The following is a 17,198-nucleotide window of genomic DNA, read 5'->3' on the forward strand; positions in this document are numbered from 1 at the left end:
TAACATTATGCATTTATTAGATATGTTTATTTTTCCCATTCTGATTTGAATTTGCGAAATATATCACAAGTTTACTTATGTTTTTCTGCTAAATATTTCTTTAAGTTTTATATAAATGATCTTACTTGTTTTTCTTATCTGGTAATAATTTTGGTATTTTAATTTTGAATTTTTTTAGTAATGGTTTTATTGGCTGTATTATTTTCATGACTTTTAATTATTTGCATTTATTCGTTTTATTAACAGTTTTTGCTTTTTTAATTTGGTTTAGGTATTTTTTTATTAATGGTTTTATTATGTTCATGTTGTATAATTATTTGTATTCATGGTTTTAGTTATTAACAGTTTTGGTATCTTTTCATTTATTTATTAATAGTTTTATTTTACTATATTCATGTTTTTTATTTATTTGTATTTACTCATGGTTTTATGTATCACTGGTTAATTTTTTTTAATTTATGAATGGTTTTGGTATTTTTATATTTCTATTTTTATTTATTCATTGTTTTATTAGTTTTATTATATTCATGTTTTTATTTATTTCTATTTATTAATGGAATTATTATTTTCTTTTAATTAAAATATGTGCACATTAGAGTTTTATTAAGATGGATATATAAACTACATTACCCAGAAACCCTTGCATGGACGTGATTGATCCGCTGAAAAATGACGAGCTGTGACGCAACCTGCCGGCGCGCGGGACTTTTCAGCATATGATTCCGACTTTATCGAGGTTTTTAAACACTTTTTCTGCCTGCTAATTGTTTTCTTTCACTTATTGAAGTTTCCAGAGCGGCTGCTTATGTTTTCAGTTGAGGTTTTTGGTGTTAACACCCGTTTGAGTCACATTTTATCTGAACACGTCGCCTCTTCTCCAACGTCTGTTTGTACTGTCACCAGCTAAGCTAGCCTCTGGTTCTCGCTGGATTATTTTTCTGTTTTTTCACAGGTAGAAACTCAATTATCTCTGGGGTGGTACAGACCGGGATGGCAGGGGTGTTGGAGCACCCGGGGTATGATGGAGAGAAGCTGCGGAGAGCGTCGAAGCAGCTGCCCTGCCGGGAGGTCCAGGCTGGGATGCTGCTGTCGCTCATGGGGGAGGTATGCTACACCCAGAGGCGCTAACAAATAACTTTATATTAGTTCCCAAGTGACTACTGATGGTTGTTGCTTAATATTTATATATGTTTTACTTTGTGTAAATGTTATACCCATTTTCTAAAACTGTTTCCATCATGATTAATAAGCTACATGATAATAAAAGCTCAGACTTGACTTTTATTCTCTGATTGTTTATCCAGCCGCAGCAATTCTGCTACCCCTCACTCTTCATCTACGGTCATCGAGCATCAGGAAAAAGTCATGTGGTGAACGTTTTAATGAAGGAACTGGAGGTGAGAAAAACATATTCATGGTTAAGGATACAATTATTTGAATTAAAATAAAAGTTTCCCTGGAATGGTTCTGGCCAGTTATCCACAAATAAAACCCCGGAAAACTTAAATGATATATTGTGTTTTTGATGTTTATATGAACTTGAAAATGTTTATATGAACTTGAAAATAAATACACACATAAAACAACCATGTTATTTAAAATCCCCTCTTAGTTTGTAATTTAATAATCTGTATCTCAAATATAACTTTCAAATTAAAATCTGCTTACAAATACATTTGATGCAACACAAAGTGATCATCTTTTAAGAGCATTCTAGTTTCCTTCTGTTGTCATGGTAACAACACATCTACTCGTTGATTTACACTCTAAAGTACAACCAAATATGTTCTTAAATGATGTATTAAAACTTTGCTAAATACAATACAAATTATTCAGATTTTATAAAATATTTTCTTCAGTTTTTTTATCAATAGAGCCCAAAATAAAAAGTAAAACTGTACAAAAATCATTTGAAGTTTTGTACCTCTGATCCCGTTAAAACAAAGAAAGAACAACAACAACAAAAAATCGACTCCATTTAAAATGGTTATTGCTTATTTATTGTTTATTAAGTAAAAAAAGAAAAAAGAACATTTTGTTGATTTTAGTTGAAAATTAAATAGTTTATTTATTGGGCAACGAATAGTATTGAGGCGATTAAATAAAGGGCTGTTCAAACATTTGAGTGACGAAAAGTTTGAACAGCCCTATTAAAAGGAATCCAAATACTTTGATGAAAGGGAATTCTTTGTTTATAATGTTTTAACTCTTAAGAACGTTTACATCTGTACAGTAAAGTCTGTTTCTGTTCTATCAATCTATTTTTTGCACCTAATCTGTAATTTTTTTAAGAAAATGTTATTTATTTATTAAAAAAGAAATCTCAGCTGAAATCTGCAGCTCCTATTGTTAGTTTGGATAGGAAGTTTATGTCAGTTCTTTAAATTAGTAGATATTTCATCAGTGAAGCTGTTAATTGATTAATCTTTGTCCTCCTGCAGCTTCCTCATGTCACTGTCAGCTGTGTGGAATGCGTCTCCGTTGCGCTGCTGTTTGAACAAGTGCTGGTGTCTTTCTTCGGTTGCGACGCTGCATCGCTGCTCCCCCGCAGTCCTTCCCTCTCGGACTTCGTTCGCATTTACAAACAGCAAACCTCCAAGTTTCCCAGCCAGCAGACGCGATACATCGTGAGTCTGTTCAGTTTTCTATTCAATTTCATCCTATTTTTTCTTGTAAATTTTACAGAAAGCAGCTTAATAAAGCTCACAAGAAAAGGCCTTGTGTGATGTTTTTATTTTTATCTATTCAGGTAATGGAGCAAGCTGAACTTCTGAGAGACGCCAACGTCAATCTTCTCCCTGCTCTCCTCCGCCTGCAAGAGCTGGTGAGCGTTTTATTTATTGCTGGAGGCGCTTCGTTGTTGTCGGGCTGCTCAGATGATGAACAGACCTTCGAAGGGCTTTGTTTGTAATGACTAACCTTGAGCTGAAAGGGGTGAGTTATTTCATAAAGCTGTAAGGAGAGAATGATGGCAGCCTCCCGCTGCATTTTAATTAAACTCTCCAACCGTATTTTCTCTTGAACAAAAAAAGGAAATATTTTTCAGTGTAGCTACATGAGAGTTTAAAGTGATGATTCGGATTTTGATGAGACTTTTCTACTCAAAGTTAAATAAATAATTTAAAAAAACTTCCTCCTGTTAGTGAGGTTTTGCTGCAGGTTTCCCATTGTAGCTTTTCTTTGGCTGTCATTTATTTCTGGGACATCGAATGGAGCCGAAGCATCGTTACAGAAATTTTCCTCACCCAGTTCTCCACATGACAGCCAAATTAAAAAGGTCATGATAATTGATTCGGTACCAATATGGATGTCTATTTGAATTATGAAAGCTCATGATGTTTATGGAAACAAACCTGCATCTTTTAGAGATTGAGACTCAAATTCAATCATGTGTGAGTTTAGTTTCATTTTCACCTGGAGTTTACTTTTTCAACCTGCAGAGTTTGAGAAATGTTGGTCCACTCTCCTTTGCAGAAATGTTTTAATTTGGCCGTTGTGGAGTTTTTATTTTCCATTTGAACGACATGTTTAAGGCCTAAACTATCTGGGTTGGATTTAGACTTTGACTAGGCCGCTGCAAAATTTCTGTGTTATTAGAAGAACAGCGAGCATTATAGATGTATTTTTATATTGTCCGATTTAAAAATAAATAAATATCAGACATGTTGATTTATGAAAAAAATACTGAAAACCAAAAACTGCAGATTCCCTTGACACTGAATGATACAGAAGAAACTTGGCTGATTGAAAAACACATTCTTTCAATTGTTTTGATTGGTCTAGACACTTTTTTAAATGTGAGGTATGCAAATTTCTTAATATTTTCTTTAGGTTTTTTTTGGTCCTTCTGTTTTGTTTTGTTTTTTAAATAAAAAAAATCGTTTTCTTTAATAAATTCTGATGGTTTATGATGTTTTTCTGAGCAGAGTGAGAGTCCAAACCTTGAGGTACAACATGTGTTGCATTTAACAGATTTATCCAACATTTATTAAGTAATAGAACATATAATTATGGAATAATCCGTCCAATTTCTGAACAAAGCAGAATATTTCCATCCCAACTGTTTTTGACTGTTTTGTCTTTAAAACAACTTAGTTGTAGGTTTTGTTCTTTGTTTGTACTAAACTAATTAGCTAACAGTAACAGGAGTCTAAGCAGTACGCCAATCGCACAGATCGCAGTTTTCTGGCCGATTGACGATCCTAAAAAACCCTGACCAGCTGATCTCCATTTTGGCTGATGCCAATTTATAAATTTTGAAAACATTTTTGTCAGAAAAACGCAACAGAGGTCAGTTTATTCATAAGGCATTTAAAAACACATATACATCAGCTGCACCACAGTGCTCTGTAGCATTCATCAAACCACAAATTAAAACATATGGACTCTTACAGAGTTGCTGAGTTGTTAACAGGGGGTGATTTTTAGACCTTTGCAGATAAAATCCATTTCTCATATAAATATTGTCTGATTACCCAAAATTAATCAAATCTGTGCTGATTTATCGGTGCAGCCTTAATAATTAACTCCTTCTGGATGATCCCCTCCCAGTCTCAACAATTTTTCGGCTGTAAGCTGATTGTCACGGCCGTTTGTGCGTTTCATCAAACTGCTACAGCAAATCTGATCGGTGCGTCTCCAGCGTAAACTTTTGATTTGTAAAATGTTTCTGTCAACTTTTCAGTGTTGAAATGTTTGTATCCATGGATACAACTCTTAACTCTAAAGTGTGTTATTAAAGAAAACGACACATTTATGACGTTTCATTTTTAGGTGGAGGACAACGTCAGCGTCATCCTGCTGAGCGAAATCGTTTGGGACAAGTTCAGACCAAACTCCGGCTGCTTCGAGCCTCTGCTGCTCCACTTCCCCGACTACAGTAAAGGTATTCTGTAGTACTTTTGTTGTACTTTATTTAAGCTCCTGAATATGAAAACCTAAACTCAAACGATGAATTTAATGTTGATTACAAATGTCGTGACAAATTAGTAGAGGAATAATTTCCTATTCAAACCCTTAATGTAGCCAAATAAGTAGATTTTTGGATAAAAATCTGAGAAATGAAGCTGCTACTTAATCTGGTTCCTATTGCAACCACAGCAAAACATAGTGGTGGCAGCATCATGATGTGGGATCTCGTTTAATCCCAGAGACAGCAGAGGACCGGAGACTGAGATTCATCTTGCATCTTAAACACACAGAGATACTATGGGGTGGTTTTGTGTTAGAGTGGCCTAGTCAAAGTTCAGAACTGAATCCAAATGAGAATTTGCAACAAAATTTTATATAAATTGTTTATAAATCATTTTTATCTAATTTATGAAGCAATTTGTGTTGATTTGTGACCTAAAATAAAAAAAAAGCTTTAAAATGTTAACTAGTTAAAGCAGCATAAATATTTCTATAAAGTAATATATTTTATGAAACATTGCAAACAGTGGATGATAGGAAGAAACATGATAATTGTTACATTTGGAGGGACTGAATGATATAGAAGGAAAATAATAATAATAATATTAATAATAAAACACTTTATTTGTGTAGCACTATTTGAAACACTCAAAACATTTTAAATGATAAATAAAATCAAAGTAAAATAGGAAGGCTGGTTAATCTGGGGTCATATCCAAAATGAAATAAATTAAATTCCATGTATTTTCATCTGTTCTGCTCTTTGAACCTAACGAGTCAAACTTCTGCTTCCAGCTGAGCTGCTGCACATCTTATCTGCACACAGACATCCTTCACATTCAGCAGAGTTTTACTCCTCCTACATCAACATCCTGCTGGGAGTTTTTTACACCGTCTGCCGGGACCTCAGAGAGCTGCAACACCTGGTGAGGAACACACACCTCACTGGGCTAACTGGTGGGTTTAAACTGGTTTCATTCAACACTAATTATTGTTAATCTGCTCCGTTTCAACCAGGCGGCGCTCAACTTCTCAAAGTTCTGTGAACCAGTCGCAGCGGGGAAAGGTAAAGCTAAAAAATATTGATATTTAAAATTGATCACACATAGGGTGAAATAGTTCAAGCATTTATTTCTTCATCAGATCAACAAAAAAAGATATTTTATACAAAAATCTCAGGTTCATTTTTATCCTGTTGGGGCTCCTTTTGCACAAATTACTGCATCAATGCGGCGTATCATGGATTTTACAGTCAATGTGTGGGATTCATGACTCAGTTTGAATCCTTGTGATGTCCTTCCAAATTCTTTAACTGTTTGACAATCCTCTCAACTCTTCCAGACACTTTTTCCTTCCACCAAATTTTCTGAGTGAAGCTTTGATACTGATCTCTTCAGTCAGCATTCTTTTCCATGATTGAGCCTGACTGAAACCTTTTGGAGCACCCATGGGCCAAATCCGGCCCGCCGTAAAGTTTTATGTGGTCCAGAGGGAGAAATCTCACTTTTTCTCAGAATTTACCACAATTGTTCTCACTTTAACTGTAGAAGATCAAAAGGCAAAATTCTGGGGAGGAAAAAAAGTCAAAATTATGAGAAAAAAAAATCTGAATTCTGGGGGATAAATTTTGATTCAGAAATTTCTCAAAATTTTCCCAGTTGAAATTCTGTGAAACAAAAGTCAGAATTCAAAATAACTGAATTCTGTGGAGAAAATACTGAGAAAAAAAGTTAAAACTCAGAGAGAAAATGTCAAAATTCTGGGGGATAAATTTTGACCTAGAAATTTCTCAGCTGAAATTTTGAGGGAAAAAAATCAAAATTCTGAGAAAAAATTTAAAATTTCTGTGGGAAAACAGAATTCTATCATTTTTCTCAGGATTCTGACTTTTGATCTCAGAAGATTAAAGCCAGATTTCTTTTTTTTTAAGTGGCTGTAATCTTCCGTAGTTTATATATTCTGCCAACTTACGTCGATGGAAATGATGTTCAGTATTATTTAACTTTAAGAAGTTCTCATCGAGTGCAGAATTTATCCAAATTTCAGAGGTTTGTTGATGGGATTCAACACATTTTACCATAACTGGTTCTTTTCAGGACATTCATCATCTTGAGACGGACAAAAATAAAAATAAGTTTTGATCAGTTTTGAGTTGATTTGCTCGTTAGGGTGACACCAGGAGTTTACAATATTTACATTTTCTGAGATGTAGCTGCATAATTTTACTGGATGAGTTCAGTTTGCCCAAGCAGAAATGAATCTTTAGTATAAATGAATCTGCTTCTGGTTTTGTTCAGTAAAAGAGACGGAAACACACAAGCTGTGGAAAAACATCGAGCCTCATCTGAAGAAAGCCATGCAGACAGTTTACCTTCGAGAGGTTTCCAGGTCTGAACTTTCATCTGGAGTTGCTCTTCACTTCGCCTCTGATCTCCTTAAATAAATAAATGATCTCTGATCTTTTCTCTTTTAGTCTTCAGTGGGAGCAAATGGATGAACACGAGACCGGAGCCCTGAGAGGTGCCAACACACAGAAAACATTTATTTACCACACAGATTATACATGAATATGAATAGAAGGTGTGACGGCTGATTGGATCCGTCTCCTGATTTCAAAGGTTTATCAGCTCACACTCATGTTGAGCTTCCATATTACTCCAAGTTCCTGCTAATCGCCGCCTATCTGGCCTCCTACAACCCCGCCCGCACAGACAAACGCTTCTTCGTTAAGGTATTTTCATTTTACAAATGAAGAATCACAGTGAAGTGTCTTGTTTTCACTTCACAACTTCTTTTGTCTTTGTTTTCTCCCTGCAGCATCACGGAAAAATAAAGAAAACAAACTTCTTGAAGAAAAATGAAAAGGTGATCACCCTTCCTGTGACTCCCTGGTTTTTATTCATGTGGTGTACCCCAAGGCTCAGTCCTGGGATCCTTTTTATTTAATGTCTACATTCTTGAATATGACCAGACTCTTACCTAAAGAACAAGCAGTCATTTATGTCTACGGGTTATTATTATTATTATTATTATTATTTTAATCTGAGCTGATGAAAATCACGTGGGGTACCTCAAGGCTCAATCCTCAGACTCCTCTTATGTCATATCTATGTGCTTGAAGACTAATTGGACCAGACAGCTGAGTCAGTCAGCTGAGTTCAGCACTTAATTGTTTTGAATCTTACCTAAAAAACAAGGACTTATGTGTGTATATGTGACCTTTTTTCTGTAGTCAGCTCAGATAGTTTCCGTTTTGTGCTCCTCTAATCCTGAATGAATGTCCAGAAAACTGCCCAAAAAAATCAAGACTAAAAGCCCATTTGTTTAGAGTTTCTTTAATGGGTCGTTCCAGTCTGGATTCATTACTTCTCTTTTTATTGTGTTTTATGTAAAGCACTTTGAACTCCTTTGTTGATGAAATATGTTGCACAAACAAAGTGACTTCCTGTCTTCCAGACCAGTAACCACCTTCTGGGGCCGAAGCCTTTCCCTCTGGACCGCTTGCTGGCCATTTTCTACAGCGTGGTGGACAGCCGGGTCGCTCCGACCGCCAGCATCTTCTCCCAGGTCAGAACACGGCAGGCGGCCATGTTTCTGTGATCATCGCCGTCATCAGCAGGTTTTATATCTGGATATGATTCACACCCGGCTGGTGTCTCTGGACCTCTAAATGTTTCAGAGGTTTGGATAAATGTGGAGGAAGAGAAGAAAGTTCTGTTTGTAATTTAACGCTTTTATTAATTTGACATTTTTTTTAAAATTTAACATTTTTATTAATTTAACATTTTTATTCCACTTCATGTTGTCTGAAATTAGAATCAGTTGTTTTATTTAATCCGTCAATGAACCAGACATGTTCTAGTCCAACATCCATCCATCCATCCATTTGTTCATCCATCCATCCTTCCATTTGTTTATCCATCCATCCATCCATTTGTTTATCCATCCATCCATCCATCCATCCATCCATCCATCCATTTGTTTATCCATCCATCCATCCATTTGTTCATCCATCCATCCTTCCATTTGTTTATCCATCCATCCATCCATTTGTTTATCCATCCATCCATCCATTTGTTTATCCATCCATCCATCCATCCATCCATCCATCCATCCATTTGTTCATCCATCCATCCTTCCATTTGTTTATCCATCCATCCATCCATTTGTTTATCCATTCATCCATCCATCCATTTGTTTATCCATCCATCCATCCATTTGTTCATCCATCCATCCATCCATTTGTTCATCCATCCTTCTATGTTTTTTCCAGTTTTCTGTTTTTCTCTGTGAATTTTGCTATTTTAATTTTTAACTCTTGACTCCAAACTGGGATTTGAATCATGAATAAAAGGTAGAAATCGTGTATTTAGTGATTCTTCTAGAATAAACCGTTTTTATGGAAACTTGTGGCTCTGCGTCGAACTGGAGCCGCTGATAAAAATAAATGTTTGTGTTCAGATCTCGTCTCTGGTGACGCTGCAGCTGCTGACTCTGGTCAGCCACGACGACCAGCTCGATTCTCCAAAGTACAAATGCGCCGTTTCCCTGGACTTCATCTCTGCCATCTCCAGGTGTGTGTGTGTGTGTGTGTGTGTGTGCTCCTCTGCTGTTACACACACACACCCGCAGCTCTCTAGAGGAAGTGACCTTTACGGAGTTTGACTTGACAGAGACTCTGCTCGCTGTGGTTTGTTTTCCAGGACGGTGAACTTTGATATTGTGAAGTATCTGTATGATTTCCTGTGAGGCTGCGGCGCGTGAAGGAGAGGCGACACGCGGTGACAGTAAGATAAAGACAGATTTATTTCTGCAGACGAGTGTTTGGCTGGAAATGCTCTGAACGTTTCGCTGCCACCTTGTGGCTAATCGGTGACCTCAATGTTAAATTTCATTTGTCCAAGATGAATAAACATAATGCTGCAGTAGTTGTAACTCGCTTTCTCTTTAAGTTTTGCCTTTTCTATGAGAGAAAAAATATTCAGTATTTATTTATTCATGAGATGAGAAGCTCAGAAAGATTTAGTTTCAAAAATGCAAATGAAGATGACTTCGCCGTTCCTGACGTAAAGTAATTCTGGCAACATCCAGGATGACCTTTGCCCTTCCTCCCAGGCATAAAAGCACCTCTTTGCTTTGCGGTTTCACTTGTTTTTATTTTTATTTTTATTTTGTCCTGGCCTAACCTTGGATTCATTGCTGCACATTTTACTGAAATCCTTTTGAACTGAACAAAGCGACTTGTGTTTACACCACCTCTGCAATTTGAGTTGTTTACGTTTTTTTCTTCTTTTGCATTTCTTGTTAATATAAGATGAGGAAAATAAACATCCAGTCTGCTTTGTCTTAGTTTATAATTTAGTGCAAAATCTACTAAACTTATATTTTAATCTCGTCCTCATTTTGTCATTAACAACAAACTTTCACTGTATTTATTTGAGTTTTGTTTGAATTTGTTCCGTGTTCAACTTTAATTTTCTCTCATTTGTTACATGTATGTTTTAAACATGTTGTGCAAATTGGTAGATAAAAAACAAGTTCAAAAGAAAGTGCAGTATATTTATTTATAGACACTTATCCTTCAGGTAAATGTCTCAAGTGCTTGTTGGTCAGATATTTGTTTATATGACAGAAAAATGCTGAAACATTTCATCTGATACATTAAAATAACTCAAAAATTTACTAATTTTCTTGCTCTAAACAATAAAAATTAAAACTGCATTCATAATTAGACACATTTCATTTAGTTAAGACAGAAATGTACTTCTTATCAAGTTTTTATTGGGATTTGCTTTAGTGTATAAATAGAGAAAACCTGAAATTAAACACACTGTGCAGTGAAGGCACCAGATGAGTACAGCTGATAACAGAACCAGGATATTCTACATTATTAAGCCAACAAAACACCCAGAGACACTTCAAAACAACAAAACCTGCTACTCAATTTGGCTTTCAAACACAGAAAAAAATAGAAAATGTCTATTCTAAACTAAATCTCTTAAGGTTCCTGTTTTCCAGCTAATCAGATTCACGTTAAACAGTCGTAGTTTCCTCCTGTAGACCCGACTAATTTAACCTTATGAGGGACTTCGACACAGAAAATAAAAGCAGATCCATGGAGCTCAGCTCAGGATCGACTTTCATGCAGATCATCCGTGGTAACCGGAGTTAATCGGCCCGTTTTTTAAAGTGCATAAATGTTGCTCATTTGGAGACTAAACTCATAAAATGTCTGTTTTCAGAGGTACGGCCTCCCGTTACGTTGGAGCCAAACCAAACAGAAAATCCCAGTTTTACATATAGAAGAGCTTTTTTCCAAAGAGGTGGTGTTGTGAAGGAGGGCGAAGCAGCTAAACGCTGTGCCTCCTGTTGTGGATCATCGCCATGATGTGACGAAGGTCCAAACTCTTCATCATCACCTCCATGAAATCTTCGTCACTGCGAGCGCCTTCCACGAACTCCTCCAAAGACAGCTCACCTGTTCAGAGACACATTAATGCTTTAAAATATTCGTTTTCTGATTCAGGACTGGACTTTTAGATCGTCATGGCAACAAGAAAATAAAGTGATTTAACTGAACCTGCAGTGTAGAAAAAACACAAATTATTTATTAAAAATTACAGATATGTACATAAACTCTAAACAAAAATTATGTTCTATTTTGCGACATTAAATTGAACAAAACTTCCTTTTCTTGCATCAATTATGATTATAAAAATTATGTCCACTTGCTAAAAGCCAGACAGAGTGTAAAAGTTATGAATTTTATTTTAGAAAGTATTTTCCCTACAAATACAATTTAGAAATTACAGTGGGTGTACTTTCTTTTTCTCCATACTAAAAACTACAAGAAAATCCAAAGCACCAAACTCAAAAACAATTAAGCATTAATCTTGTATTTTACATAAAGTTTTATGCTTAAAATTGACATGTTTATTCCTTTTTCAAGATAGATTATTACATTGAATTAGCTAAAATGAATAAAAAATATTGTTTAAGGACAGAATTTTGTTAAATGTTTTTGTTTTTATTAGTTTTATGAAATATTTTAGTCTTAAATGTAGTGTTTTTGTTAACTGTAACGCAAATAAAGGCTTGAAAACATAAGTTTGTGTTGTATTAATTTATATAATGTCAATCCCAAAATAAATTTACTTTTCAGCAATATTCAAAAGTAATAAATGTGACTCTACGTTAGAGTTAAGGAAAACAACTGATTCCTTTGAAAAAGTTGGAAAAAAGTCACATTTCGGTCGCCCGACACGCAGGAAGTGAGCTGTAATGAAAGTATCGTCCTATTCCAGCAAACCGAGTTTATCAGTGGAGTAAAGTCAGAACCAGTGAACCCAGATGCGTCTCCTCATCTTTCCCCCAGGTACAGTAAATACAAGCTTTATTATTAATCATTAAAAACACCAGTAAATGTCATTTCTGAGTGAGGATCTCTATATCTTGGCTTCACTGTAGTTGAGGTGACCTGGTTTGTCTGTATCTACATATCTCCGTAACAGTGAAATATGTTGAATTTGACGTGAACGCCGATGTTTGTCTGCATTTACTCAACTGCAGCTGCTCAGCTACAACACTTTTGATGTCATGAATAGTATAAATTTTAATGGATGTAGTTACAATGTTTCAGTTGGTTTAAAGACGTTTAGAATATAATTTCCGTCGCCAGAAGTTAATCCAACATGTTCTTCTTCTTATTGGAGGATCATCTTGAACCTGTTCACTTCAATACTCAATCACAAGAAGAGATGAATAAAGCTTTGATCCATTCAAGACTTATTTTGTCATTTCTGTCCAGGCTGATCAGCCAAGCGTCGATTGAAGAAACTGAAACTTGAGAGGGAAGGGAATCCTAAAGAGCGTCCATCCAAGTCATCAACCAAGACTCCTTTGGCTGAGAGCTGAGATCTGGACGTATATTCTGCCAGAAATCTCCAATAACAAAAACTTGTAAACATTTCCGTTACTTTGCTGAAACTGGACGAGGTCATATGTTACTCACAAAAAATGGAGATATGCTATATTGCCGAAAGTATTTGCTCACCTTCCTTGACTCACCTGAGCATCTCATTCTTAATCCAAAGGGTTCAATTTGACTCTGGTTCGCCCTATGCAGCAAGAACAACTTCAGCTCTTATAGGAAGGCTGTCCAAAAGGTTTAGGAGTGTTTATGGGGATTTTTGACCATTCTTTGTGAAGTCACATACTGATGTTTAACGAGAAGACCTCTATCTATCGATCTATTGATCTATCGATCGTGTCCACAATGTCTTGGTATGCGGAAGCATTCAGAGTTAATTTCACTGGAACTAAGGGGCCAAGCCCAACTCCACTGCATCCAAAGCTTTGGATGCAGCTGGTCACCATGGAAACCCATTCCATGAAGCTCTCTGCTCCTGAGCTAATCTGAAGGCCACATGGAGTTTGGAGGTCTGTAATGATTGACTGCAGAAAGTTGGTTTCCTCTTCGCTCTATGTGCTTCAGCATCCGCTGACCCCACTCCATCAGTTTACATGACCTACCACTTGGTGGCTGCGGTGCTGTCGTTCCCAAGCACTTCCATTTTCTTATAATACAGCTGGCAGTTAACTGGAGTATTTGGTTATGAGGAATTTTCACGACTGGATTTGTTGCACATGCTGGAACTCACTGAACTCCTGAGAGCGACCCATTCTTTCTGTAAATACAGTCTGCATGCCCCAGTGCTTCATTTTAGACACCTGTGGCCATGGAACACCTGATTCCTGTCATTTTGATTGGTGAGCCAACACTTTTGGCAATGTAGTGTAGTTGGCTTTAGGGTGAAATTTCAGGATTAATCTAAGATCCTCTTAATATGACCTCCTCTCTATATGTCAGAGTTCGTGACTTTTTTCTTAACCTCCCGACTGGATTGAAAGATGGATTTGGACACCGAACGTCATCCGCCCAATCTGCACTCACCATCTCCGTTGATGTCAATCCTATCAAAGACTTTGTTGGTGAATTCCTCTGCGGTTGTTTCCTGATTGTCGTTTCCATTGATCGCCCGGATTGCCTGGAAGGAGAGGGATTAAAATTAACATGCCGCCGCACTTGTTGGGGGAAGTTTCAGGAAAATGGCGGTTGTTTATCTACCCTGATGATGTTCAGGAGTTCGTAGCGGTCGATGCAGCCGTTTCCGTCAACGTCGTAGAGTTTGAAGTACCAGCGAAGCTTGTGCTCCATCTTTCCCCTCATCACCAGACTCAGAGCCGCCACATACTCCATGAAATCTATGTAGCCATCCTGCAGAGATGATCAACGTGCCAGATTATAATCCATAACTGTACCTACTTGGGATGTAATGAGAGAACGATCACCCTGTCTTCCTGCTGCATCACTGATCCTTTGCCAAGACAGATTATCTCCTAAACTGTCTGTGTCGCATCAATCTCAGCATCAAAGCATCGTCTCGGGGATAATCTCTTTGTTCAATCAAGCGCACAGATTACAGCGGCCTTTTGTTGGCTCAAGGAGGGAGTAAATATAGCTGCTGCAACAGAAATCCTGTGACGACCCCGTCAGTCGCACGAAGATGCTCCTAATTAATCTGATCCGAGAGGAAAAATTGGGCCGAATGTTTGTAGCTCGGAGGTTGATTAACGGCCTGCTACGTTTGAGGGGACATAAATTAGGATTAGCATGTTTTCTGGTTGAACTGTTGTATAAATTCAACCAAGCATCACAAAGAGATGGTTTAAACTCCCAAACAGCTGCTGCTACATTAATATAAACACTTGAATTTATTCTGAAATTGCTGCCAATCTCTATTGTAAAATGAAAAAAACGTCTAAAAAATGCAATTCATGGAATATTTGTCAAGTAAAACACTATTTAGTAAATATGTTAAGATGATGGACAGTAATTTCAATTTGTATTTTTAAAGCTTGAGATAAAAAGATTTGTTTTGTGGTATCTAAGGAGATTTAATTTGTAGGTTTATTAACAGCTAACCTTTCTGAACAATAACATCTTGACAATAAGACAGAAAAAAGAAACATTTTGGGTGCAGTTTCACAGAGCCAACCCAAAGTTTTATGAGGACCTAAGCTGAATTATTTTGGGGGGCCCCGTTACATTTAGCCCCCCTCAATGGTCCAGACCTCACTTTATTGTTCTCCACATAACCTGTGAGCCAACATTTAAATTTTACAAATTAACAATAAGAGAAACAGCATATGTCCAATTAGCTAAAACAACTTTCAAACTATGAGGTTTTGCCCCTCTTACATGTTAAACTAGAGCTTTTTGGTTAGATTTTTTGCCCTAAGCAGTTGCAATGCTCCCTTTTTTTTGTTTTGTTTCTACTTTATCAAAAAATAACACGGGAAACGTAGTACCTAAAATTAATTATTGTTCGTTTAGTTTTTTAAAAACATGCTAAGAGAAACCCTCTGTTTAAAAATATAAGGCACCGACGTCTCAATTTAAAATTTATAGATGTTCGCGTTACAATTATTATTTTTAAAAAATATATATTTTTATTCCTTTTTAGATTAAATTTTTTGTGCTTTTATTTTAATTTGAGCAATTTCTGACCTTAATTTCTAAAACAATAAATAAGAAAAAGCATTCTTTAAATAATTACATAACATAGTTTGTAATTTGTTTCTAATTTGTTCAAAAACAAAACATGGAAAATATTGCACCCAAAATTAATTATGGCTTGTTTAATTTTTTAGAGACAAAATATAAAAAAACAAGTAAAGAAAATATATTTTTTAAAATCTGTGCATTTATAATTTGTTTAAAAAGATGATGCACAGATTGTCAGAAGATACTTTAATCTACTCATTTATTCTTTCTTTTAGGAAATGAAAAGGTTAAAATTACATTAATGTCACCTTCCCAAAATAATGACCTCAGTCATTTTTGTGCCTTAAATAATTTTTGCTAATCACTTTAGGTCATTATTTTAGAAAGATGACAATATTTAAGAGACATTTTATTATTATTATTATTTTATTTCTTTTATTTGACTGGGTAAAACCCCACTGGGATCCAGATCTCATTTCCAAGCAGCAGAAATTGTGCAACATACAACAACCTTGTTACACAAAAATTATTAAAAGTAAAAAAATTAATGTCTTGTCGTAAATAAGAACTTGTTTTTAATAACTCACCTGGTTAAATAAATAGATAAAAACGTTTTGCTCCATTTTTCACTCACCTTGTTCATGTCAAACGTCCGGAACATCTGCTCTATGTAGGCGTTGGCCTCCGGGTCCAATCCCTTCAGCCCGAAGAACTGCTTGAACTCGTGCAGAGTGAGCTGGCCGGACGGACACTCCGTCATGAACTTCTTGTACCACAGGTGCATCTCCACGGCCTGCAGGTCGTCCACGGTGCATCCGTTTGAGTTGCCCATGTCTCTAACAGCTGCCGGTCCAAACTGCACAAACCAATTGGTCTACTGTGAAGCGGATCTTGTCCCTGTTCACAGTCACTCAACTCTTGGACCTTTAGGGTGAGGGTGGCACTTGGCAGGGGCCTTTTGTAGTGCACCAGACCTCCACACCCCCTGGACGTTCTCCTTGGCTCTAATCTCTGGCGTTAATCCAGGAAAACATGCAGTTGATCAGCTTAATCCCTCCATTTAAAGGGCAGGTTGGCCGTCCCGCCTTTGCCAGGGATGTGCTGACACACATGGTGCAGGTTTCATCCCTCACGTGCCGATGCAGGACGCCCAACAGCAACATGGCGGATGAGGCGCATTGTTCTTTATGTGGACGGAATTATCAGCAGTGCAGCTTTTTTCCCCCCCAACAACGTTTTTAATGTTATTCCTGGGAAATGAGACGAAAGAAGTATCACAATAATACAGGAATAGTGCAAGAGACGAGCAAAAACAAAAAGTATGAGCAAAAAAAATGTTTTAAATGAGACGCGATGGAGTGAAAAAGACCAACTCAGTTCCTATCACCCTGCAAAAAACGGAAAAAATATAGATATAAAATATATAAAATTTACATATAGTTTATAAAAACATTTTTTCTAAATATATTTTATTTTTTAAAAATTTATTACACCTTATTACATGAATTGTTATATATTAAAAGTTTAGAATATTTAATTTATTTTTAAAAATAAAATGTGATTTTTTTGTTACATACATACATATATATATGCATACACACACACACACACAAAAATATACAAATTATCCTATAAAATTCTCATTATTTCAACTTTAAAGTGTAAAAGCACAAATACAAAAATGGTTTTTAAATATCCGTCATAAGCAGGGAATAAACTA

General features: G+C 36.2%; 2 protein-coding genes across 3 annotated transcripts; one reads left to right on the plus strand and one right to left on the minus strand.

Moving 5' to 3' along the window:
* The first annotated feature begins 585 nt into the window (after positions 1-585).
* orc5 (origin recognition complex, subunit 5) lies at positions 586-11,990 on the plus strand. Of its 2 annotated transcripts, XM_044108529.1 has the most exons (16): positions 586-736; positions 953-1,104; positions 1,305-1,397; positions 2,442-2,627; positions 2,750-2,824; positions 4,774-4,885; positions 5,707-5,837; positions 5,929-5,977; positions 7,209-7,299; positions 7,385-7,431; positions 7,530-7,642; positions 7,729-7,776; positions 8,368-8,478; positions 9,373-9,485; positions 9,615-9,698; positions 11,154-11,990. In XM_044108529.1, exons 2-15 carry the CDS (start codon positions 991-993, stop codon positions 9,658-9,660), a joined length of 1,329 nt encoding a protein of 442 aa, XP_043964464.1. In that variant the 5' UTR covers positions 586-736; positions 953-990; the 3' UTR covers positions 9,661-9,698; positions 11,154-11,990. The 2 variants fall into 2 exon arrangements, with proteins under 2 accessions (XP_043964464.1, XP_043964463.1); XM_044108528.1 differs by lacking the exon at positions 11,154-11,990 and having other exon boundaries at positions 9,615-9,839.
* On the minus strand, positions 11,262-16,389 carry guca1a (guanylate cyclase activator 1A). Its single transcript, XM_044108530.1, has 4 exons — positions 16,113-16,389; positions 14,039-14,188; positions 13,865-13,958; positions 11,262-11,389 (listed from the first exon to the last, which is right to left on the minus strand). The coding sequence occupies exons 1-4, from the start codon at positions 16,308-16,310 to the stop codon at positions 11,262-11,264; spliced, it is 570 nt and encodes a 189-aa protein (XP_043964465.1). The 5' UTR covers positions 16,311-16,389.
* Positions 16,390-17,198: the final 809 nt, after the last annotated feature.

Source organism: Gambusia affinis, linkage group LG23 (assembly GCF_019740435.1).
Source record: "Gambusia affinis linkage group LG23, SWU_Gaff_1.0, whole genome shotgun sequence".
Classification (NCBI taxonomy): domain Eukaryota; kingdom Metazoa; phylum Chordata; class Actinopteri; order Cyprinodontiformes; family Poeciliidae; genus Gambusia; species Gambusia affinis.

Coding starts and splice junctions, on each gene's coding strand:
- orc5 (XM_044108529.1), top strand. CDS start 991: ATGGCAGGGGTGTTGGAGCACCCGGGGTATGATGGAGAGAAGCTGCGG. Junction 7,432..7,529: donor CGAGACCGGAGCCCTGAGAG/GTGCCAACACAC, acceptor CTGATTTCAAAG/GTTTATCAGCTCACACTCAT. Junction 8,479..9,372: donor CCGCCAGCATCTTCTCCCAG/GTCAGAACACGG, acceptor GTTTGTGTTCAG/ATCTCGTCTCTGGTGACGCT.
- guca1a (XM_044108530.1), bottom strand. CDS start 16,310: ATGGGCAACTCAAACGGATGCACCGTGGACGACCTGCAGGCCGTGGAG. Junction 14,189..16,112: donor GGACGTTTGACATGAACAAG/GTGAGTGAAAAA, acceptor TCATCTCTGCAG/GATGGCTACATAGATTTCAT. Junction 13,959..14,038: donor AACTCCTGAACATCATCAGG/GTAGATAAACAA, acceptor CTCTCCTTCCAG/GCAATCCGGGCGATCAATGG.